General features: G+C 40.9%; 1 protein-coding gene across 1 annotated transcript in view; it reads left to right on the forward strand.

Moving 5' to 3' along the window:
• The window catches only part of apaf1 (apoptotic peptidase activating factor 1), a 31,332-nt gene that overhangs the window by 4,023 nt on the left and 4,134 nt on the right, over positions 1-23,175 (forward strand). Inside the window, exons 5-26 of the mRNA XM_057324112.1 lie at positions 317-506; positions 585-697; positions 1,382-1,513; positions 1,691-1,929; positions 2,635-2,802; positions 2,969-3,100; positions 3,216-3,329; positions 3,547-3,731; positions 3,807-3,933; positions 4,034-4,159; positions 4,421-4,561; positions 5,040-5,165; positions 5,595-5,747; positions 5,994-6,122; positions 6,295-6,420; positions 6,528-6,647; positions 6,930-7,055; positions 10,085-10,210; positions 10,987-11,118; positions 11,474-11,599; positions 13,541-13,666; positions 15,366-15,512. Coding sequence (XP_057180095.1) covers positions 317-506; positions 585-697; positions 1,382-1,513; positions 1,691-1,929; positions 2,635-2,802; positions 2,969-3,100; positions 3,216-3,329; positions 3,547-3,731; positions 3,807-3,933; positions 4,034-4,159; positions 4,421-4,561; positions 5,040-5,165; positions 5,595-5,747; positions 5,994-6,122; positions 6,295-6,420; positions 6,528-6,647; positions 6,930-7,055; positions 10,085-10,210; positions 10,987-11,118; positions 11,474-11,599; positions 13,541-13,666; positions 15,366-15,512 — 3,104 coding nt within the window. The remainder of the gene's footprint in view (positions 1-316; positions 507-584; positions 698-1,381; positions 1,514-1,690; positions 1,930-2,634; positions 2,803-2,968; positions 3,101-3,215; positions 3,330-3,546; positions 3,732-3,806; positions 3,934-4,033; positions 4,160-4,420; positions 4,562-5,039; positions 5,166-5,594; positions 5,748-5,993; positions 6,123-6,294; positions 6,421-6,527; positions 6,648-6,929; positions 7,056-10,084; positions 10,211-10,986; positions 11,119-11,473; positions 11,600-13,540; positions 13,667-15,365; positions 15,513-23,175) is intronic.

The raw sequence follows: 23,175 nt of genomic DNA on the forward strand, positions 1-23,175 counted from the left end.
AATTGGTATTTCCACAACAACGTGTTATCTTACACAACACATAATTGAAGATATAGGAGTGGTGGATATTGACGTTGTGATAGAACATGCAATAAAATGACAGATTTATCTTTGGATGCACATACTGTATGTCTACATTGTTAGCCTTTAGAAAGTCCCCTAAAGCCAAAGTGCCCACAGTTGAAGAAACACCCATTTATCTACAGTATGTGAGCATTTCTAATAAACAATTTCCTGTTTCATGTGAGTCTTACTTATATATTTCTTTTTGTCTCTTCCTGTTTCTTTGGCCCCTCTCTATTTCTCTCCTCCACAGAGTGCTTTCCAGATGGAGTTCATTGGCTTTCCGTTGGTCAGTGTGAGCGAGCCGATCTTCTGGTGAGAATGCAGTCTTTGTGTTTCCGTTTGGAACAGGTTCAAAGTTCAGATATCAGTCAGCGGCCTCCCTCTTCTGTGGAGGAGGCCAAAGAACGCCTGCGTTTCCTCATGCTCCGCAGGTTCCCTAGGTGAGTGCTGGGACGATATTGTTATAGCCAGTGTTTCTTCAAAAACGTACAATGTTTGCTCTCCGGTTTGCCCGTAAGGTGTCTGCTGATTCTGGATGATGTTTGGGACACCTCGGCTCTCAGGTCCTTTGACGTCCAGTGCAGAGTCCTCATGACCACGCGGAATCGAAGTCTGACCGACTCGGTTAGCGGTGAGTTGTTTATTTTAGTTCAGAAGTGATCGCCTGCTTGACATCGTTTATGGTCATAATGTTCATCTCAGGCGATCTGATCGCAGGTGGTATGCGCTAAATACATTCGTAAGTTGGAAGGCCATCCAAATCACAGTGTAGTGTGAACACTAATTCCCGAAGCGAAGGACTTTCTTGCACTTTTTTGCCATGCAGTATCACATAGATGGTTTATGTAGTTGCAAATTTGGTGTTGTTCCTCTTGAAATCCAATCATACGTGCGGTCACAAGGGGATGTATTCGAGACGCACATTGAGGCGCTGCCAGAAACCATCTGCCTCCTGACCACTTGTGATGGGATCACTTAAACCGGATGTTAATACCAGGTGTAAATGGCCCTTGTGTCTCAGGCTCGAATTAAATCCAGCGCACGTCCTGAACTCAATGATCATGAACTTGATTATATTCAATGGAGAACAGATGGCCGTACCGGCTCCTATATCTAATCTAGGACAAGAGATAAGCGATTTTCAGCTCGGGTTATGACTCATAACTTATGAGAGAAATGTTTCTGTGATGTCTATAAACAAATGCATTGCTGTTTTCTAGATGTTATCTTGCCTTATAATTCTGTTGATCTTGAATTTAAGTGATGCTTAGGTTGCAAGTTAGGTTTGTTTGTGCTTCTGCTTGTTCTTCTGTAGGTAAAAAATTTGAAGTACCCATCGAGAACGGTCTGAATGAGGAGAAGGCGCTGGAAATTCTCGCTTTGTATGTGAACGGCAAGCCGCAGAAACTTCCAGAACAGGCTCGCAGCATTGTTAGCGAATGTAAAGGTACGGATAACCTGTTTCATGCAAAAACATTACTCCAAAAGCCTTCTCCTTTAAAACGTTATGAAATTTGACCCAGTTCCCAAGAAGTACTCTTTCTATAAAGTAAAAGAGATTATGCCCATATGTTTATGATACATGCATACAAATATCCACTTTAAACATTTCTCTCTCTGTTAGGTTCTCCTCTGGTGGTCTCTCTGATTGGCGCTCTGTTGAGGGAGTTTCCCGACCGCTGGGGCTACTACCTGCGGCAGCTCCAGAAGAAGCAATTCAAGCGCATCCGTAAGTCGTCGTCTTATGACTATGAAGCTCTGGATCAGGCCATGGACGCTAGCCTGCAGGTGCTGGAGCTCGAGCACAGAGACCTGTACAGAGACCTGAGCATCATGCAGAAGGATGTCAAAGTGCCTGCTAAGGTCAGCCAGAGAAGTAGCCACCAACTAACCAACTCAATTATTTAGCGTTCAAGTGTTTCATCATAATTTATTCCTTTTGTGTCCTAATATTTTGGGTTGTGTTGAGGGATGCACCGATATTAATCAGCCGATATTGGATTAATTTAACACCTTCGGCATATCGGCAATAGCATGAAAAATGCAGATGCCGATGGTTTCTTAATTAACTGCATGGAGACAATGAGTTGCATGTCTGAATAATCCAACGCTTTTCTCCGAGCAAAATAATTAAATAACATTGAACATTTCTTTAGAAAACTTAAAGTCTGTGTTGTTGCCAAGTCAAATATGAGTTAATGTTAATAAAAAAAATTGGATAGCAAAAATCAGCTTTGAAGATTGTCATGTTGTCTTATTGTATTTTTATCTTAACTTGTGTCTCTCTTAAATGTTCAATGGATCCAATTCATGTTAATTTAATGCAGAAAAAACTAGCTAGTATCGTAAAGTACTATGCAATTGACCCAATATCGGAATCGGACAGTTGTTTGTTTAAATCGGTATCGACCAAAAAAATCCTATCGGTGCATCCCTAGTTGTGCTAGCTTGCAAAGCTGAGCTGAGCGGGTTTTTAATACTGGCACACAAAGCTGAGCCACAGGAATTCTCTATTTGCATTCTGCATTTAAACTGTATTTTGTGTTGATTTCTTAATGTCTTATGTAGGTTTTGTCAGTACTATGGGGTCTCGAGTTAGAGGAAGTTGAGGACGTTCTGCAGGAGTTTGTAAATAAATCTCTGCTTTTTCGGGACTGTAACCAGCGGCCATACCTCTATTACCTTCACGATCTGCAGCTGGACTTCCTGGCTGAGCAGAATCGTGATCACATGACGGTGAGTGACCTATAGTAATGCAATTCAATTCCGGAGATATTACCAAAGATGACCAACGAGTGCAGAACATCTGTGGTTTTGTCTAACCATGTTTGTTGTTTGAAGGAAAGATTTATACAGTCAGAAGTTGAGATTTTTAATTGAAGCTATAAACTGTCTCCTATAGGAACTACATGAAAAGATGGTCCGTCAATACCAGCAGTTCTACAACAAAAGTGCACCCAGTGCCGGAGATAAAGAATGTTTGTATTGGTATCACTTCCTCCCGTATCACATGGCTAAAGCTGGCCTGTCTAAGGTAACGATACTGTAGCGTGACTCACACTTACATTTTCAGTCCTATGGAGTTCATGTTGAAGCTTCTGAAATGAACAACTTAATAATGCTAAATTTTCTTTTTTGTTCTTTCTTAGGAGCTTTATTCTCTGATGTTTTCCTTGGACTGGGTGAAAGACAAAGCTCAGGTTATGGGATCTGCCCATCTTATCAATGACTATGTGGAATATGGTGGCATGCTAGATAAAGAGGTACTTGATTATACTTCAATGTCATTTCTGATTTAGATTTTAGAAGGAAAATAACTCATATTAAATGACACGATGCGGAAATCCTATTGTTCTAAAAAAAACTTGTGATGACGTTAGAAGGCATGTTTCATATGTTATCTTTACTTGACTGTGTGTATGTTTTCGATTTTCTCCTGTTCTATTGTTTAAATATGAAGAATGTTGGTTGTACACACAGAATAGTGAGGTGAGGCTGCAGTTTCAGGAGTTTCTGTCTCTGAACGGCCACCACCTGGAGCAGAGGCCGTTTCCTGATGTTGTGCAGCTGGCTTTGTCGCAGCCCACCCACTCGGAGGTCTACAGACAGGCTTTGATGCAGGCTCAGCAGAGGGCCAGCAGGGGGCAGCTCTATCTCGACTGCGTGTATGTGATATTCCCGGTTGCACATTTTGTGTGGCCTAGATTGTAAATTAAGCTGTGTCTGTTTTGCCTTTTTAGCAACAAAAATAGCATGGACAGTTTGTCCCGACTGGTCATGCACCCGCACCAGGGGTCCATCTACCATGCCTGCTTCTCTAAAGACGGGAGCAAAATCGCTTCCTGTGGGGCCAGCAAGACACTTCGGGTAAATATCCATCTGCGTCCTGCTGTTGGTCTTGACCCTTCAGGTCTGGTATTATGTGGCTGCTTTTGGACTGTTTTTTTTTTTATTGTGTTCTCTGTAGGTGTTCAAGACCATCTCTGGAGAGAAGCTTCTGGAGCTTCAAGCTCATGATGATGATGTTCTGTGCTGTGCCTTCTCTCCTGACGACCGTTACATAGCAACCTGTTGCAGTGACAGGAAGGTTAAGGTCAGTGTGCATCTTCCCCCGCCCGTGTATCTATATAAACGTCTTTCTCAAGGTAATGTAAGAGGGCGGGAATTGATTTTGTCTATTGGGATTGGATATTCATTATTTTTATGCCCACATAGCCTTTAGTTGAGTTTTCTAGGGATTTGTGTGAAGTTTGGGGGGCCAGTCCAAAATTTTAACCTGTTAGGAAAATACAGTAAGTCCTTCAGATTGACTAATATTAAAGAAAACCTCGGCGTGTGTTTGTGTATTTTATAGTTGTGGAATGTCGAGCGAGCCCTTCTGATCAGAGAGTTTGACGTGGAACACGATGAACAGATAAACCAATGCCAATTCACCAACACCGGCCGGCGCGTCCTGCTTGCCACCTGCTCGAATGACAAAATCACCAACACTAAGGTAAGAACACAGCGTGTGTGAAAGTTCCAGAACAAAATCTCACCTCCACGTTTTTTGTACCTCCTGCTTCTTCCACATTTAGAATCAGGTTTAATAAATACGGTATGTGTAATGAGTATGACAGCTGGTAGGACGCTCGCCCAGAACGGCAGAGGAGGGGAACGGGGCAGCCGTGTAATTTTACAGCTTGTGAAATTTGCAAAGAATTGTGGGAGATCTGTAGGAGTGTGACAGCGGGAGCTGTGTTCATTTGCTGGTGTGAAACCGCGAGGGAGAATGGATGTCAAAAACGTAATGATAGCACCCCCCGGCAGAGGCGCGAAAACAAAAGGGGCATTTCGTGGAACATCTCGGCGCGAGGAGAAACACTCTGAAATGAGATCAGGAGAATGTAACGATGGATGTGTTGAACACGGGGCGGTTTTAGCCGACTGAACGTGTTCTTATACCTGTTTTACTGTGTTATCTTCTCCTGCAGCTGTGGAACCCAAACAAGCAGAGCTCTCAGAACACAATGTTTGGACACATGGAACCTGTCAATCACTGCTGCTTCTCTCCTAATGACGCCTACCTCGCCACTTCATCCAGTGATGGCACTTTAAAGGTGTGGCCGTGTGAAAACTAAGCTTCTACTGTAATTGGCTAGTTTGTTGTTGTCCCTGACCCTAATGTTTTATATATCGTCGCTCTCCATCCGAAACCTTTGATGAACACCTTCGCTGTTTTTAAGAAATGGGAAAAACACTGCAGTGTTTCAATGATTAAATATTGTGTGGTCAAAATTGACAAGCACTTTTTATTGGTTAGATATTTTTGTAAAAACCCAGCGATGAACATAAAGGATGACTAATAATAATGATTTATTGCAAAAAATCACGGAGAGGTTTCAGAAGGACAGCAGCGATATAAAACTGTATCGAACAATAGTCTAAAGTCTGATGTTCTCCTCTCTCTATATATTTACCACTTTACAGTAAGCAGGTCGATACACGATTCTCTGCTTTTTATATGTTTTTGCTTGTGTATTTGTCAGCTGTTCGAGGTGTCATCTGCAAACGAGTGGAAAACGATCGATGTCAATAGTTTTTTCCCAGAGAGCGACGACGAAATAAAAGTATTTGTGAAATGCAGCACCTGGTCGGCCGACGGCTCACGGATCATTTGTGCTGCCAGGAACGCCGTGTTTGTAAGTGAAATGCCAAAAGAGATGGGACCTTATTCAAATGGAATAAATAACAAGAATAACTTTATAATAATGATTTGTGTTGTACATACTCATAAACCATTTACAGTGTATGCATTTATCAGGAGCTTTTATCCAAAATCACAAATGACGTTGTTATGAAATAACGCCAATGGCAAAAGCCTATGTCGGCTCAAGTATTATCTATCCTGAAGCTATAAAGGTGTCACTGTGCTGGATGTGTTATAGGTGTTTGATGTTGCGACGTCAGACATGCTTTTGGAGATGAGGACGAGTCGTCTCAGCACAGTGCAATACTGTCACGCCTGTCCAAACAGCAACCTGCTGGCCGTCGCTCTGTCCCATTACACTGTAGAGGTGTGTCACACAGACAGAATCACAGTCAGCGTTTGCTGGAAGTAAAAATTGTATAATTTCGTAATCAAAAGGAAGTGGTGAATTTCTGTGTAGGCAATAGAACATTAAATCTCTAATAATAACTCTGTTCTGAATGCCCTTTTGTTACTAAGAGGTGTGTGTTGGATTTCAGCTATGGAATTTTGAAACCAGTAAGAAGACGGCAGAATGCAGCGGTCACCTGAGCTGGGTTCATTGTGTCCAGTTTTCACCTGACGGCTCACTGCTGTTGTCCTCTTCTGATGACCAGACTATCAGGGTGAGCTAGCTTTCATTCCTGTAGTTGACATAAATAGAGTTGTTTTGCAAGTATTTGTTGAACAGTGTTGACCTGTCATCACAACATGTGTTCGCACGCTTGTCTAGCTATGGGAGACAGACAGAGTTCACACCTCGTCTGCTGCGGCTCTGAAGAGGGACTCCGATGTCCTGTTTTCACAGAACGACATTACAGTAGTGGCAGCCGACAGCAGAAACCGACTACAGGTGCAGCTTACTGTGTTTTGTTTTTGTTTGTTTCATTTGAAAAAAGCAGAACGATGACATTTAAGTTCTGTGATTCTTATTAATTGTAAACAAATCTGTGACATTGACCATGTTAATTCTTTGGTACAAAAGGTCACATTTCCTTGCCATTCTTGATTTCTAAGCATTTTGGAATATTCCGAAATCATGGTGTAATATCAATTTATTAAAAAATGAAAAGTGATACTTGGAATGAACTGTATATGCTGTATTGTGAGTGCACTGATGCATTTGGGCCACCAGGTACGCACCGGATCTGATGCTTCGGTTTTCTTTGAGAGTGACAAGTTTCCGTCCAGGATCCGCTGTACGTGTATCAGCAGATGTGCTCCTCATGTGGCCATTGGAACTGAGGATGGAAGCGTTCAGGTACCATCACTCTCCTATCGGACTTCGTCATTGGACAGTCAACGGTCAATATCCACATGTTATATTTCTATATTGGATAGTTGACTTAAAGTGTCTGACTGGTTGGGTTTGCAAAGCATTGTGGGTAAAAATAGCCATCAGGTTGCTCGTGGGTGTTTTGACTTATCCAGCAATGAGATTTACAAACGCTGTCATTCGCACATCCTTTAATTCCCACGTGGCCTCTCTCTCTCGCCAAGGTCAGAAAGAGAGGCTGTAGATTCCAACCTCTCTCTCTCTCTCTCTCTCTCTCTCTCTCTCTCTGCGGTTTCTCTTTCTTCTGCTCTCTTCTCTCTCTCGTCTTCGGTTTCTTCTCTCTTCTCTCTCTTCTCTCTCGTCGTCTTCGTCTTCTCTTCTCGTTCGTTCTCGGTCTCGTCTCTCGGTCTCGTCGGTCTCGGGTCTCTCTCGTTCTCTGTCCTGTCTCTCTTCTCTTTGTCTCTCTGCTCTCTCTCGTGTCTGTTGCTGTGCTGTCCTGGTGCTCTGTCTGTCGTGGTCTGTCTGTCTGCTATCTCTCCTCTCGTCTCTCTCTCTCTCTCTCTCTCTCTCTCTCTCTCTCTCTCTCTCTCTCTCTCTCTCTCTCTACTAAGTGCTGGAGGCAAGTATTGTCCTACTGTGTTCTACAGTAGTGTGATAGATGCGACTGGTTTGTTTGGGACAGTGGCAAAGCCCAGGGGTAACAGCAGGCTGATGGAATGTCCGCAGTCAACATTTATTACACCTTTTTACTGCCAACCAGCATCCAATTTACATCACGTTCTTTCTCATTTTTATTTGGATATTTGGGACATGAGCTTTTTAAAGGACACTTATGCCCGGTTTCACAGACAAGGCTTAAGGCTAGTCCCAGACTAAAATGAATGTGTGAGCTGTCTTAACTGAATATAACTTGCCCAGAAATGTCTTAAAATATATCTGTGCCATTGTTTTGTTTCGAGATGCACACCAGTAATGTATTCTTCTAAGGCATTTTCAACTAAGGCGTAGTCTTGGCTTAAGCTAAGCCGTGTCTGTGTCTGTGAAACCGGGCCTTTGTTGCAGTAATGTGTTTTCATTTTAACTTATAAAGTTACGTGGAATATATTTGAGATTTGGATATATTTGAAACATTCAACTAACAATCTTTGCTTTAGTATTGAAAACAGATGCGTGATTTGCTGCTTTAAAACATTCATATCTAAATGCCAGCATGAGTTATATAACTTTCTACAGCTTCTTTGTCTGCATTATGATAAGGCTTCTATGACATCTGCAGTAATGTCAGTTCTGTTATTTTACACCAGATGGCAGCAGATTGTTTGGAGGTTTTGCAAGAAATGGCAGGCGCAAACAGTAACAGTAGTAGCTGTAGGTCTGTAATGCTGCATTTCTCGCATGTTTTATTTTTCAGCAAAGCATGCAGTTAGTTAAATAAGAGGGAAAATACAGAGTTGGACTCAGCCACACCTGTTTGTTTGTTTGTGTAATGTATGTGTGTTTGATGTATGTGCAGACAGGAAGAGTGAAGGTTAGACAGTTTCTGAAGAACATTGGCTGGAGAACTATGCAGCTGCTGGCCTTACAGCATGATTTTGTGCTGGCATTAGGGCTAGAGACAGGTACAGTGCAGGTACGCTACGCGGTAAGTGTGTGCGTGAGCATGTATCATGGGCTTGAAACGTATTTACCGATGGAGCTCACCAAGAATGCCCTTATTTTACTTGTGCCCGCACAAATAATGCCAATATTGTACTTTTTGAAAGGAAAAGTGATTGCATACAATGTAGATCTGTATCTATTAAATTACATTTAAATTGTTCATATATTGCATACGAGCAGAAATCAAAGAACAGGGAAACTTGCATTCCCGTATGAATGTATTCCTATTGGTTGTCACCACATTGCATCATCGGACACGCCCACATCGCATCACCAACACATCACTGTTTCACATGATATCTAGAGCTCTCGTTGGAAATGAATGACCGTTTTTTTGTCAGTGTAAAATTGTCGTCCCCTGACCTCAAATGGGCTTAAAAATACTATAGTAATAATACGTATTTATATATTATGTTTTCTTCTATATAAAGTTATATATTATTATCGATGCTAAAAATGTCATAGTGAGTATGGCTGTGTATGTGACAAATAAAACTTTCAATTAAAATGTGGCTGGGAAATACATAGATCAATTTAAAAATCACATCTCAGGTTGCAGTTTACCTTGATGGCTTTATCAACGCTGCCATCATTATTTGCACCATCTCTACACACTCACATTAATCCACAACCTCTAAATCCGCATTACTCAACGCAGAAACATCAGCGTTGGGAAGAGAAGTTCTGAAGCCCCGCGAGCACAGGCATACCTCTTATTTATACTTTCTAAAAACACAGCGCTCGCACTCGCGGCCCCAGGCAGCTTTTGAAGTTTGCGTTTTGAAGCTTTGGATCCAACGGAGAGGGACCATATATAGCCTGGTCCTTCTGTTCACTGACAGAGAGAAGAAAACTAACCCACTTTCGACTGATCTGTCATAAACAAAATGTCTTAAAAATGACATTTACAGAAGAATTATGAGTTAAGTGTGAATGTGATATCTGAAGAAGGGATTTGAGATTGTCACTTTAGATGGGAGTTTAGGCCTATATTTACAGGTTATTTTGTGGTTAACTCGGGATGCAAATATCTGTGTGTGTGCGGATTGTATTATTGTACACAAAGCTTTCAGACCAGATGTTGACCAAGAAAGCGATTAATGTCATATAATTTGATATTTTGCTTTTTCGTTTGTGTGCAGCAGACACAGTTATTCGAAATGACTTGCAATGCATTTATGATGCATGTTACCTCTTTATGCCTGATCTTTTTCCTCTTCTATGCTTTAAGTTTTTTTTTTTCAACATCATGAAAAACAATTTTATATTTAGAAGTTTCGTATGTTTTGTTTTTTCTTTTTTGTGTCCTGTTTAATTTCGCATGTTCATCTAAGTCTCTCTCTCTTCTCATGCAGGTGTTGGATGTTCCATCTGGAAATCCATTGGCGACGCTCTCAGGTCACACCAGAACAGTTCACCACTGTCAGTTCACTGATGACGGTCAGACCCTCATCACATCCTCAGAGGACGCCACCATCCGGGTAATTCAACTGTAGCTGCACCTGGTTCTCATCACCACTGAGATAAAATACTTCCAATATTATACCGTCCCACAGGCTTGGGTCTTAAAGTACAGTATATAGATATTAAACAACTTGTCGAGCACAAACGTTTGTCGTTATAACTGATCAGACATTCTTGTTTATATTTCATTATTAGCAATTTTACATAACACACTTTAAATGGGTTACTCACAGCAATGCCATAAAAGAGCCATTTTTGGTTTCCCAAAAGACCATTCACTCAAAGATTCTTCAAAAAAATGTTTCTCTCTTTTTTATAATCTTGTGAAATGTTTTGCGTATAATGTTGTGAAACGTGGAAAGGTTCTCCATTTTTCTCTTCCCAAACTTTTTTGTACCAAGCACCTCATAACGAAAATAAGATAATACTTTTTTTGTTGCATATTTTTTGCATTGTTTAGTGCCACTTGCTGTATAAACTCAATGGGCCATTTTTATTTTATAGAATTAAGCGACTAGGCTGCTGATGTGCAGTTGCAGTTTAATAATCGCACCACATGCTCGCAAACATTTGCTGCAGCTGTTCTGCTGGTTGGGGAAGTTCTGGGCGTCGAGTTGTTTCAGGGCTCATTGATTTGTTTGGTCTTTGATGACTAGCACATGTGTTCAGAAAACGTGAGGAAACTGCTCAGCAATTGATTGCTGTGAACAGCTACATGCACATTTAAACTATTGTGACATCCATCAAGGTCTTTTATACTGTGAATTTAGGGTTATGTCTTTTGCCTGTGCAGGTGTGGAAGTGGAAGACAGGAGAGTGCCTTGTTCTGGAGGGTCATCAGGAGTCTGTCAGAAAGTTCCACCTGTTAAACTCCTCATCTTCCTCTCCGCAAATTCTCTCATGGTCTTTTGACGGCACCGTCAAGGTGATGACAAAACCACTAAAACACACAGTGCAAAATGTGACTTTGCTACTGCAGCTGTTTTCTGTAGAAGCCTTTATTAAAAAAACATCATTAAGATGTTTTAACCATGTTTTAACCATGTTTTGTTTAAAAAAAGATATATATTATTTATATAAGAATTATTGTCACCATCTTTATTACCACCACATTGTCACCATCTATACTCATTTGACACTTGCCGAGTGTTAATGTCAGTCTTGCAAACACGGTTACAGTCAGGGAATTCTGTGTAAAAGATTTCTGGCATAGTGTGTCGTTTCCTATTTTGCTTTTCGGGAAATAAATATAAGGTGATGTTGCTTTTCGTCTCTTGAAGGTTTGGGATCAGAACAGTGGACATAAACTGCGGGACCTCACTTGTCATAAAGGAGCCGTGCTGTCATGTGACATGTCTTCTGACGGACAGCTTTTTGTCTCCACCTCAGCTGATAGGACAGCCAAGGTCAGAAAGAGAGGCTGTAGATTCCAACCTCTCTCTCTCTCTCTCTCTCTCTCTCTCTCTCTCTCTCTCTCTCTCTCTCTCTCTCTCTCTCTCTCTCTTTCTCTCTCTCTTTGTCTCTCTCTCTCTCTCTCTCTCTCTCTTTCTCTCTCTCTCTCTCTCTCTCTCCAGACCCAAAGCTCTCACTGTGCGAACACCTGTTCCTGTTACAGCGATAGATTGTTTACTTTAGGTGTGAGTCTGTGACAGTTGGTTTTATTACCCGGCGTGTGCCGCTTGTTTGTGCGTAAAACCTGCACGCGATCATTTTTCCACAGAAATTGCGGTTCATTAATACTGTAAATTGAATCTACTGTGGGATGAAATCAACTCGAACTCGGATATTTTCTACATATACATCCTTATTTAATCGTATATAAATATATAATCACTGTTTTTTGAAAATCTTATCTTGTATGCCCCCAGGCGAGAGCTCATTTTTAGAGAGCTGAAGGATATGTTTGCAATTCACCGTACTGATCCTGATTCATCAACATTAAACGACCGTAAAAACAAATTTTGTATTGTTGTTAATCAGACTGCAATTCTGTGAGAACCTTTTCAGCCAACAAAGGAAAGAACACTTGTGCTTTTAATTATTGAATGAGACCCAGTGGGTGTTGGTTGGATGTAAGGCGTGGAGTAGTTTTCCAGAGCACAGGATGCTTAATAATGACGCTATGTACAGCCAAATACTGCCTAATTATCTCCACACACGTTGTGTCCTCTGTCTGTGGTATTAAAGGTCAGACTTCATCATGCTCATCTCAGATCATAATGAGTTGAAGTTCTTTTACTCCGTGTGACGCCTCCTCCAGAAGAAGAGCTTTGTAAATGTAGAGACGCCATGTTCACGTCTGACTGCCAGAGCATCAAACTGGTCTGAAAAAAAGGGAGAGAGAGAACGCAAAGTGATTGTTGAGAGCTGATCGAATCATTCACGCTATTTGGATTCGCTTCAATTAATGACTAATTCGGACTAAAAATAGAGATGGAAGACAAATCCTTCTGGTTTTGTTAAGATGAGCAACAAACCTCATGTGCATCCAATTTCTTTTATCCGTGTTTGGTTTAAGACGTTTTTTTACATTTTAGCACTCAGTTGTCTCTACTATGTGACATTCACTATGTAGGGATTGTGGTGAATAAGTGAACTAGTCAGCAGTTTTAGACACCGTATATGCATAAATGCGACAAATCCTCTCTTTCTTACGTTCACGCGCCCTGTGAGTTCAGCACTGCGGCGAATCATGATAGACGTGAAGAGGTAAAATTTCCATTTTTTTCTTGACATCTTTCTCGCAGTTACATCATTACTATAGCAACTGATGCAGATAGAACGGATATTGACTACACTGCCTGAACAAATACATCGCCTTTCACCACTTAAAAGATGACAATACAGACAGTCACTCCAAAAGATTGGATGTGTGTGCGATGTATGAAAAGCTAAACTTAATGACAGGGTTTAACATGCACAGCTGTACTGAAATATGCATTTATGATCAGATTTACCCATTTTAAGGAACATTTCACCCGAAAATAATAATTCTGTCTTCATTTACTCACCCTCGAGTTGTTCCAAATCTGCATCAATTTCTTTGTTTTGATGAACACAGAGAAAGATATTTGGAAGAATGCTTGTAACCAAACATTTTTTGGCCACTTTTGACTACCATAGTAGGAAAATTGCTTTCTCTAAATTTGTTGAACACAAAAGGAAATATTTTGAAGAAGCCCTTAATAATGACATAATTTTCATTTTTGGGTGAACTGTCCCTTTAATTTTTTCATGGTTAAATGCCAGTGGACTGAACAGAATACATTTATGTTTGCTTTTATAAGTTTTGCTCTGCTCAGTTAGTGCAGGAAAACAGACAGTAACTGCAGATTTTGTTCCCTCAGGTTTGGAGCAGCGTCTCGTGGGAAATGGCGTTTCTGCTGAAAGGACACAAAGACTGCGTGCGAAGCTGTCGTTTTTCTTGGGACAGCAAGCGATTAGCAACGGGCGATGACAACGGAGAAATAAGGGTAAGTACAGCGGAGTGAACAGATGAGAATGAAATGATGAATACGAGAGACCACGATTTAAAGAATTCATACATTTAAAGGTGCAATATGTAACTTTTATGTTTAAAAAGAAAAAATAATCAGTCAAGTAAGTAGGGCTGTCACGATAAACCGACGATAAATATCACGTGATTTATGCACAGCTTTTGAGTGAAGTACGGGAAAATGCTGCTGCATCCGAAAGCCAGAGGGCGCTCTCGTGCGGAAACTCCAAATTCGCACTGCAGAAGAAGACCATAACACGTTCTAGAATTTAGAAAATGCCTATGGACATCTTTTTATCACTGTTACTCAAGCCTCATCAAGTATTTTTATGATAATAAAGTATATTTATAATGATCATGTTTGACGGGTGTTGCTTTTTCAAATGCACATTATAAGCGACTCAAACTCGCACTGCTTTTAGATCGAGCAGCATTTCCTACTGATCCCAGAGCCGTGCTTCACAGACAAGCTACGCATTAAAAAAAATATCGACACATTGCATATCGCAGCCAGCTCGATTACAATAAGATTTAGTGGTATCGCGATAAATTATCGTGCAGCCCTACAAGTACATAAAAAGAAGTGTTGCCTTACCTTATTCTGATTCACAACGTAAGCTTATAATAATGATTTATAAGTTAAGCTGTTGGGTAAGATTTCTTGGGAAAAATCTTTTTTTTTTCTCCTGTACTACGTCTGGTCAGAACATAGTATGAGAGTATTTCCAGACGTTATTTAGACCAAACTTATATAATTGAATAAATAAAAGAGGAATACAGAAAAAAGGGGGCATTTGAAGGTATTTTCATACTTCTCTCCAGTAAAACCCACCTGTCGTTTTAGCCAAACGGCCTGGTTTTCTCTGTCAGCGCCTCTCGCTGCGAGACAGGCCCCAGTGCTCAGAAGCGTAAAGAAGGAAAGATCTACCTCATCAATTAAAGATGCCGCTCCGAGAGTGGAAAACAGAGAAAGCGGGAGAAAACCACAAAAAGCGAGAGAATGGCACGCAACGCTGTGATGTTATAATTCATGGCCTGTGGTGCTGTTTTTCAAAGCTCAGCCCTCTGTTATTTAACTCTGCCGTGACTCAGTAACAGGAAGTGCAATCTCCGTGTAACATGTGAATCAGACTTTAATGCCTGCAAATCAACAAACTGATATGTTTACAACCAATAAATGTTATTTTAGCTTCTTACAAACGATTGTTGAGGACATTGTTTTAATAATATATCACGAGTAAACCTCAGGGAAGAGTGGGGAAACGGTGTTTATTTTCTTTGGAATAGAGCATTATTGTCCTTGTGAGTTAAACAGCCTTTCATTGTTTTTGAAGCATTGTACAAAGCAAGGACACGAGCCATAAATACAAAATCAACAATGTAAATAGGCAAAAACATAAATACAAAGCAAAGGATAAGACATAAATACAAAGAAAAGCCCTGCCTTAGTTACCCTGATTGTTTTATTGTTGTTGTATGAAAGAAATAACAATTGCTTTTGTAGCATCATTCTGCTCATGCGGCCTGTGAATTTGCTGTCCCAATAGTACATTGATGTCAAAAGATCAAAAGCCATTTAATTCCTCATTCACCCCTTTAATACTTTCTGAAATCCACTTTGTGTTTAGTCTGATTGTGATTGGGTTAAAACAGTAATTCATGCATTTGTGTTTTAGCTTTGGAGCATGATAGATGGAGCCGTGCTGAAAATCTGTTCTCGGGACACCAAAGACTCCATGGATTCCCTCCACGGTGGATGGGTGACTGACCTGCACTTCTCGCCTGATAACCGAGTACTCGTCTCAACAGGAGGATACATCAAGGTTGGTTTCATGTTAGTTTCACAATATTTACTGTATGAGGATGTCACATACTGTTGGCTAAACCCCCTCGTACCCCTAAACCCCCATAGAAACCTGTAGCAAGATCCACTTCAAATGTCAGTTGTTTTAAATCTGTGAGCACAGTTGAAAAAATTGTGTAGTATAGCTACTATTTATAAACATATATACTGTACGCGCACATTAATATTATCGGGCGGATGTTTGTTCAATCCCTCATGTGACAGAAACACATTATCATGTCAGAAATGGTGCATCACTAGCTTCCATCAACGGTGTCACTCATTACCCATAATGCATCGGGATGTCTTTATTAATACACTCAGAGCCGTCTGTACATATTGTAAGTGTCACAGGCCTAATGATGTTTCATCATTCATCAATCAGTCAGTTTATCAAACGTGTCTGCGACAGACTGCCCTACGCCGCTAACCTCTGGAGCCGCTTCAGACGTGTGTGTGTGTTGTGGAGCGTGATATATCCGTCTGAGGCCCGATAATAAGCTCTGATTGATCACTGGCTGTCCTCTCTCAAGATCCCGCTGTCTGTAACATCAGATGATAAATTAATTATTGTGCGCGTCGCTTTCGCGTCCCCAGCCATCTTCCTCCGTGAGACCGAACCAAGCCTGCTGTAAATCTGTTACGACCACACAAAGCAAGGAAGTGGTGCGTATCACGCTGCGCTTCCTGCTGGAGGAGCGCTTCTGTTCCGATGCGAGAATTTACGTCCCCTGCAGGAACCAGTTATATATCAGAGCTGATATTGTGTGATGGCGGTTTTTCATTAGAATGGCACATTACGGTTCGTTCTTTATGACCGAATTGTTTCCTGTAATGGAGCCGGTGGGATATTTCACTGTTTCCTGTTCATGTCGCGTTCCTAATGCGTTCCGACATATGATACGGACAGCTGCTTCATAAACCTCATGTCACGATGCATGATGATTGGATCCGGTATCAATCTCTCGCATGCGGCGTTATTATTAACAAAAACTAAATGTGAGCTTCTTTTTTTACCGAAGTAAAATTTGTATAAAGGTTCAAATTTGGCCTCCCCTTCATTTTCATTCCTGTCACTTCCTGTCTTCCCTCCATTATTGCATCAATCAAATGTGACCAAAAATGTTTTATGTCACAATGAATTGAAAAAGCCACTAGCTCCTGCTTGCTCCATAAAACACCCCGTTCTACGCCATCATTCAGATGGGAGGGGGTGGCAATACAAATCGCTCTGCCCAAGCTTGTTTGGCACAGCAGCTCTCAGCATCGTCTTTGATGAGGTGATCTGACTCTGTCGCTGTCATGCATCTCTGTGTTTGATGTCTGCCTTCCACGGTTTGTCAATGACGTGTTTCTATTTGCAGCGAGCCCTCAGCGATGGCTGTTCCTTGACACATTATGCAGTTCAGCCCACCTGGATATCACACAAACAGTGCGGAGTGAGCTCGTGTTTAGTACAATGGCATGATCACGTGGGTTCTTTTATGCAACAGTACATTCAATAGTAATACCAATAATAATGCTGTTTGACCAATCAAATTTGGCGTAAAGGACTTTTTTTTTTTTTTTACAAAAGTTTCTTTTTAAAGAAACTATCTTCGGTCAAAAAACAAATGGTTTTCCGAATGTCAAACATAAAACCTAGTATTAATCTGTCATGTTTGTGAGAGGCTTTCTCCTTTTCTCTGTCTGTCCTTATTAAGACAGCAGGACATGTTCTATCTCTGGTCCAACCCACTTTTATCCGCTGAGGGCGAACCAGCAGGGTGCCTCATTTTTGCTTGTTCTCCTTCATCTTTGCTTTCCGTTTGGTTCATCAGCATCGGTCCATCTTTATCTGCACATCACTCTTTCTATCAGCCCGACGGATCGTCAAGCGACGCATCACATCATTCTTTACTCGTGTTTTCCGCTTACGAACCGGAGATCAAGCCCCCGCGTGTACGTGTTCAGAGCCCTTAAATATCACATTTTGCCTTTCGCTCCGAGAGGTAAATGTTTCGGGTGTGCGCGTTTGAGTGATTTATAACAGCTTCTCTCTCCATCCTTGTGCGGTTGAGCCTTCGCTCAGAAAAGACAAATGGTTATTGAAGTTGTGTATGTGTGAGGACGAAGTGTTCCGCTGCGTGAGACCAACCAAAATATTTCTTGGAGGAGAGAAGAAGAGCATGAGGTCAGCCAGGATATTACGCTTTCACAAGCTTAACCGCAGTAAATCACGTCACGTTTATAACGCTGTTTTCCTCGGACACACACAAACATCAAACTCGCAACTGATTTCAGGAGAATTCTCTATCCACTAATAAACATACAAATACAAAACAAGCACAAAGAAATGTTGGCTACAATATTGCATTTTTGTAACATTGAACTGGTAAAGTTGTAATCCGTATCTTATAAATATGCAAATATGTTTTTTCAGCCAGTATATTGCGTCTTAAATCAGTACTTGTAGGCAATAAATGTATATAGTGTATGTATACTTATCCGTTTCTGTTGCCTCGTCACAATGCATTCTGGGATCGCTTCATGAGGGTGCCTTTTAATTACGCAGCCTAAAATGAGTTACCTCATTTCGGAAGATTTAGTTGAAACACCTGTTATACTCGAAAACTTGCATCTTTAGGTGGCTTGCTAGATTTTGAAATGGAGCGATAGTGTCGCTCTTTCTCTAGAGGTTTGTGCTGTGCTTTGAAGACCCAGAGTAATTCACACACATCAGCTCAGGGGCATTCAGACCTTCACCTCTACCAAACAGAGAGCTTATATCACGACGGTTTATTGCTTGGAGTCCCACAGCAGCGTTCAACTGCAAATGAGAGACTCCTTATTTCCTTTGTCTGGTTCTGCTGTCGCACAACAGGGACAGAAAAATGTTGGATTGTTTTATAGCTCCATCTACTCTTGGGGCTATGAGACACAGCGGCGGGAAACCTCCTGTGTTATGGCCATGCTGTCGACTTTTTCAGATGTCCACTGAGGTGTGTGGAAGTGTAATTTAACAAGCGAGATTGTCTCGAGTTTATGTTACACATGTCGGTTCAGCACACACCGTCGTTTTGTCGTGGAATATGTGACACTGGAGTCATTTATTCAGCTTGTACCGTGATTCAAAGGAAAGGTTGTTAAAGGGACGGTTCATCAAAAATGAAAATTCGGTCATCGTTTACTCACCCTCATGTCATTCCAAACCTTTCTTTCTACCGCAGAACACAAAAAAACATATTTTGAAGAACGTTAGTAACCGAAGAACATTGGCCCCCGTTGACTTCCATTGTATAGGCACAAAAGCACAGAGACATTTCTCAAAATATCTTCTTTTGCGTTCCACCGAAGAAAGAGTCATATACAGGTTTTGATTGACATAAGGGTGACTAAATGATGACAATTTTTGGGGTGAACTATCCCTTTAAATTCTTGATGTGAATTTTTTTGGGGGGGAACTATAACTTTAATTCTTCTAGTAAAAATATTCTGCATGCCCTTTCTAGCTCCCATCCCAGGTCTACCTGATGTAACATCCTGCGTTTTACTGTCGTCCAGAGGAGAGACGCGCCACTTTGAGCAAGATTGCTTCTGTCAGACTTTGGCCATTTTGGCAGAAGAGACAGAAGACAACCTTGAGTTAAGAAACAAATTCACAGACAGCACCACGTTCTCTTTGAAACCTGAGCACCGTCCAGACAGACTTACCTTCTGTAAACCCCCAGAGACTTACAAAAGAAGATGTGTGGATTTCAAAGCCCATGAATTGTCATGATTTTTATTGCTTGTAATGCATCAACGTTGGCTTGATCGGGTTGATAGGGATCCAAATTGTGACCTTCGCGCACACACGCACAGACACTGATGCCATGGCTCAGTGATTTGGTCATGACTCCTAGCAGATGACCTGTCAGAGTGTGTTCACACAGGAAAGATACTATAGAGGGCTGACAGCACTGTATATACCCCATTTCACACAACACACATGCACACACAGAGAGAGAGAGAGAGAGAGAGAGAGAGAGAGAGAGAGAGAGAGAGAAGATGAAAACAAACAGCAATAGAGAAAGGAGAGAAAGCAATCGTAGAGAAAAGAAATTGTTTGCATCAATATTTAAGATTTTGGCCTCTTAAATGAATAATTTAGCTTTGGAGTGTTTGTGTTTGCGTGTGGTTTTCTCTTATGTAATCTGGCCTGAAGCAAAATAAGCAATTGTGTAGTCTAGAGACACATGATAAACAAACAAAAATAAATGTCATTTATCATTTCACTCTTGACTTGTAGAGTGAAACAGACTCTGTTACACGGATACGAGAACATAGTGCCACACGTAAGCATGATTTGTACGTGCACTTACATATATTATTTTGGCAGATACTTTCACCCAAACCAATGTACAGACAAGGAGTCACGGTTTGGCTGGTTAACATGACCCAGTTAGCTTTTGGCGCTAGATGTTAAAGGGACAGTTCACCCAAAAATGTAAATTCTCTCATCATTTACTCACCCTCTAGTTGTTGCAAATCTGTATAAATGCCTTTGTTCTGATGAACACAGAAAGATATTTGGAAGAATGTTTGTAACCAAACAGTTCTGGGCCACCATTGACTACCATAGTAGGAAAAAATGACAATTGTAGTCGAAAGTGCCCCAGATGGGCTTTCCTACATTGTTCAAAATGTCCTCTTTTTTGTTCAACAGAACAAATACATTTTTCCTACTATGATACTCAATGGTGGCCAAGAACTGTTTGGTTACAAGCATTCTTCCAAATATCTTTCTCTGTGTTCATCAGAACAAAGACATTTATACAGATTTGGTACAACTTAAGGGTGAGTAAATGATGACAGAATCTTTGTCTTTGTGTGAACTGTTCCTTTAAAACTACACTGCAGCATCGCACTAAATTGATGGCCGTTCAGTAGCATGTGTGTTTAAACTACCGGCAAGAAACATATAAATCGCAAATATTATATTACATTCGATTTTTGGAGACGCAGTGACAGTGCAGAGCGGCGAAGCACATGTTAAAATCCTCTCCAGGGACTCGCATCTCTAAATCCATTCTGCATAAATTAAAGCAGATGAGAAATAAATATGATGGGAATGATCGGGACGGATGGATTGATTGATTTCTTGGTTACTCTAAATATTTCCCATCTCCTTGCTTAGGAACGAGAGTACAAGCAGAAGCTGTTAATCAAAATGAGAAGCCGTACAGGCTGTGCTATCGTACCAGGTTTAACTTGAGCACTGGGAGAGTACGATGCTTGAACGGGAGTTCACGGTAAAGTGTTGTAGAGAACGTGTTTTGCTCAGTGAAATGCAAGAATGTGAATTAAGTGGTGGGGAAAGAGTAACTGAAGCTGTGTTTTGAACATTGTGTTCGGATGTAGGTTGAAAGTTCATTCCATCACAGAGAGACAGCGAGCGCGGCGGAAAATGTGTTTTCAGTTTGATGTGAAGATACAACTGGTTTATGTGCTCTCTGTATATGCATGCATAGTGGCTTTAAAGCAAACCGAGGTGTGTGTAATATGTACGTCCATTGCTAAGCATTAATGATGGCAGATGCCACACTAGATGATGTAACTTCGAGACCCAGATGTTTCTTCAGGAATCTTCTCACTTTTCACCCTTATCTTTTTGTTCTCTCTGTGGTGTAGGAATATTAAAGATCTTATGTCCGATTTTAATGCAAACATTTTCCTCCCTTCTTAGCTTATGATGCAGTATCTTTGCCTTGGTGTTCTTGCTAAATCGGACCAGTATAGTGTTTGTACTCTAATCCAGTGGTTCTCAAACGTTTTCATTGTAAGGCCCCCTTTGTGTAGAAAGCATCGCTTTGCGGCCCCCCAAATAAAAACGTATAATCTTAAACTTAGAATTTTAATTAATTCGGTTATACAATGCTGGAACAACAGTACTTTTGGTTGGTGGTCTTATTTCTCTGATGTTTGATTGCATAAAATTTATGATACATTTCTAAATTTCATATAATGCCACAAAATCTCTGGCCCCCTGGATCCATCTTGGGACCCCCCAGTTTGAGAACCACTGCTCTAATCTAGACTTCTCGGTGACACTGTTTCAATGTTAAAGGGTTTATGCTAATTGAACTGTTGAAGTTAATACTTGCATTAATACTACTTGCACTTCAAGGGACAGTTCACCCAGAAATGAAAATGTTCATAATTTTCCTCATGTCTTCGCGCACGTGTATGCCTGACCTTCTTCTGCTGAGCACAAAAGAAGCTTTTTTGAAGAACGTTGGTAACCGAACAACGTTAGTCCCCATTGCATGCATTCAAAACCACAGAGACATTTCTCAAAATATCGTCTTTTATGTTGATGGATGAAAGGGGCAAATACAGGTTTTGATCAACATGAAGGTCAAATAATAACTGTTTTTTTTGTTTTTGGGTGAACTGTTTGTAATACTCAAGCAATATAATTATCACAATCACTACAGTGTCAAGTCAGTTGGACAGCACAGTCATTTTTTATTCTCCTGTTTTACTCAGACATGTCAGTCTTTGGATGCAAAATATGCTTTTTGATTGCTGTTGACCTTAGAGAAAATCTGCTGTGCGTCAGAAAGTGGGCTGATGATGTTGTCTGGCCACCCCAGGCGTGGAACCAGAGCGAACAAGCTGGTGCAGGGTTGATGTAGCCATAGTGCTCTTGGGCATGTCACTCAAATCCACATCTGCCTGCTGGGTCAGAGGATGACAGCTGACCTCTGACCCCTCTCACTTTTTATGTGCCTTTGTGTGTGAAGATGTCACACCTCTGGAGGAGATGTCCTCTTTCTCATTGACTTGAATGTTAAAATTCTTCTTACTGGAATACGTATCTCCCTTTTTTCCTCTCTTATCATTAATCCAACACAAGTTTTATCTCTCACCAGACTTAATCAAGTTCTCCTTCTCTTTCTACCCTCATTTTCTTGAGACATCACGGTCTGGTCCTCTCCCCTCCCTTTTCGCTCTACTCCTCTAACCGTTCCACTTTCATCCACCCCGCCTTTCTCTCACGTCTGTTTATTTTCATCACTTGATTTATATGGACCACACAAACATAATTATAGTGTCTGTCAACTCGGAGGAACTTTGCGGCCTTTATTCTTGATTGCGTTACACAATCACGCATTTGGAGATGATAAGAAGAATAGACTGGAAGGTCAAGCGCCTCCATATCTTGCTTGTGGTGTCATCTGCTGAACAGCTTAATGGATAGTTCACCCAAAAATGAAAATTCTGTCATCATTTACTCACACTTAGGTTGATCCAAACCTTTATACATTTCTTTGTTTTGCTAAACACAAAGGAAGATATTTGAAAGAATGTCAGTAACCAAACAGATCTCATCCCCCATTGACTCCCGTAGTAGTTATTTTCCCTACAATGGCAGCAAATGGGTGATGAGATCTGTTTGGTTACTGACATTCTTTCAAATATCTTCCTTTGTGTTCATCAGAACAAAGACATTTATACAGGTTTGGAACGATCTGTGGGTGAGTAAATGATGACAGATTTTTAATTTTGGGTGAACTTTCCCTTTATTACATGTAGCCCTGCCCCAAAAATGTCAATCACAAAAGTTACTGCACATTAAAACGTTTTATAAATATAATTACTCATCTTTAATGAGCATT

Source organism: Triplophysa rosa, linkage group LG24, assembly GCF_024868665.1.
Source record: "Triplophysa rosa linkage group LG24, Trosa_1v2, whole genome shotgun sequence".
Classification (NCBI taxonomy): domain Eukaryota; kingdom Metazoa; phylum Chordata; class Actinopteri; order Cypriniformes; family Nemacheilidae; genus Triplophysa; species Triplophysa rosa.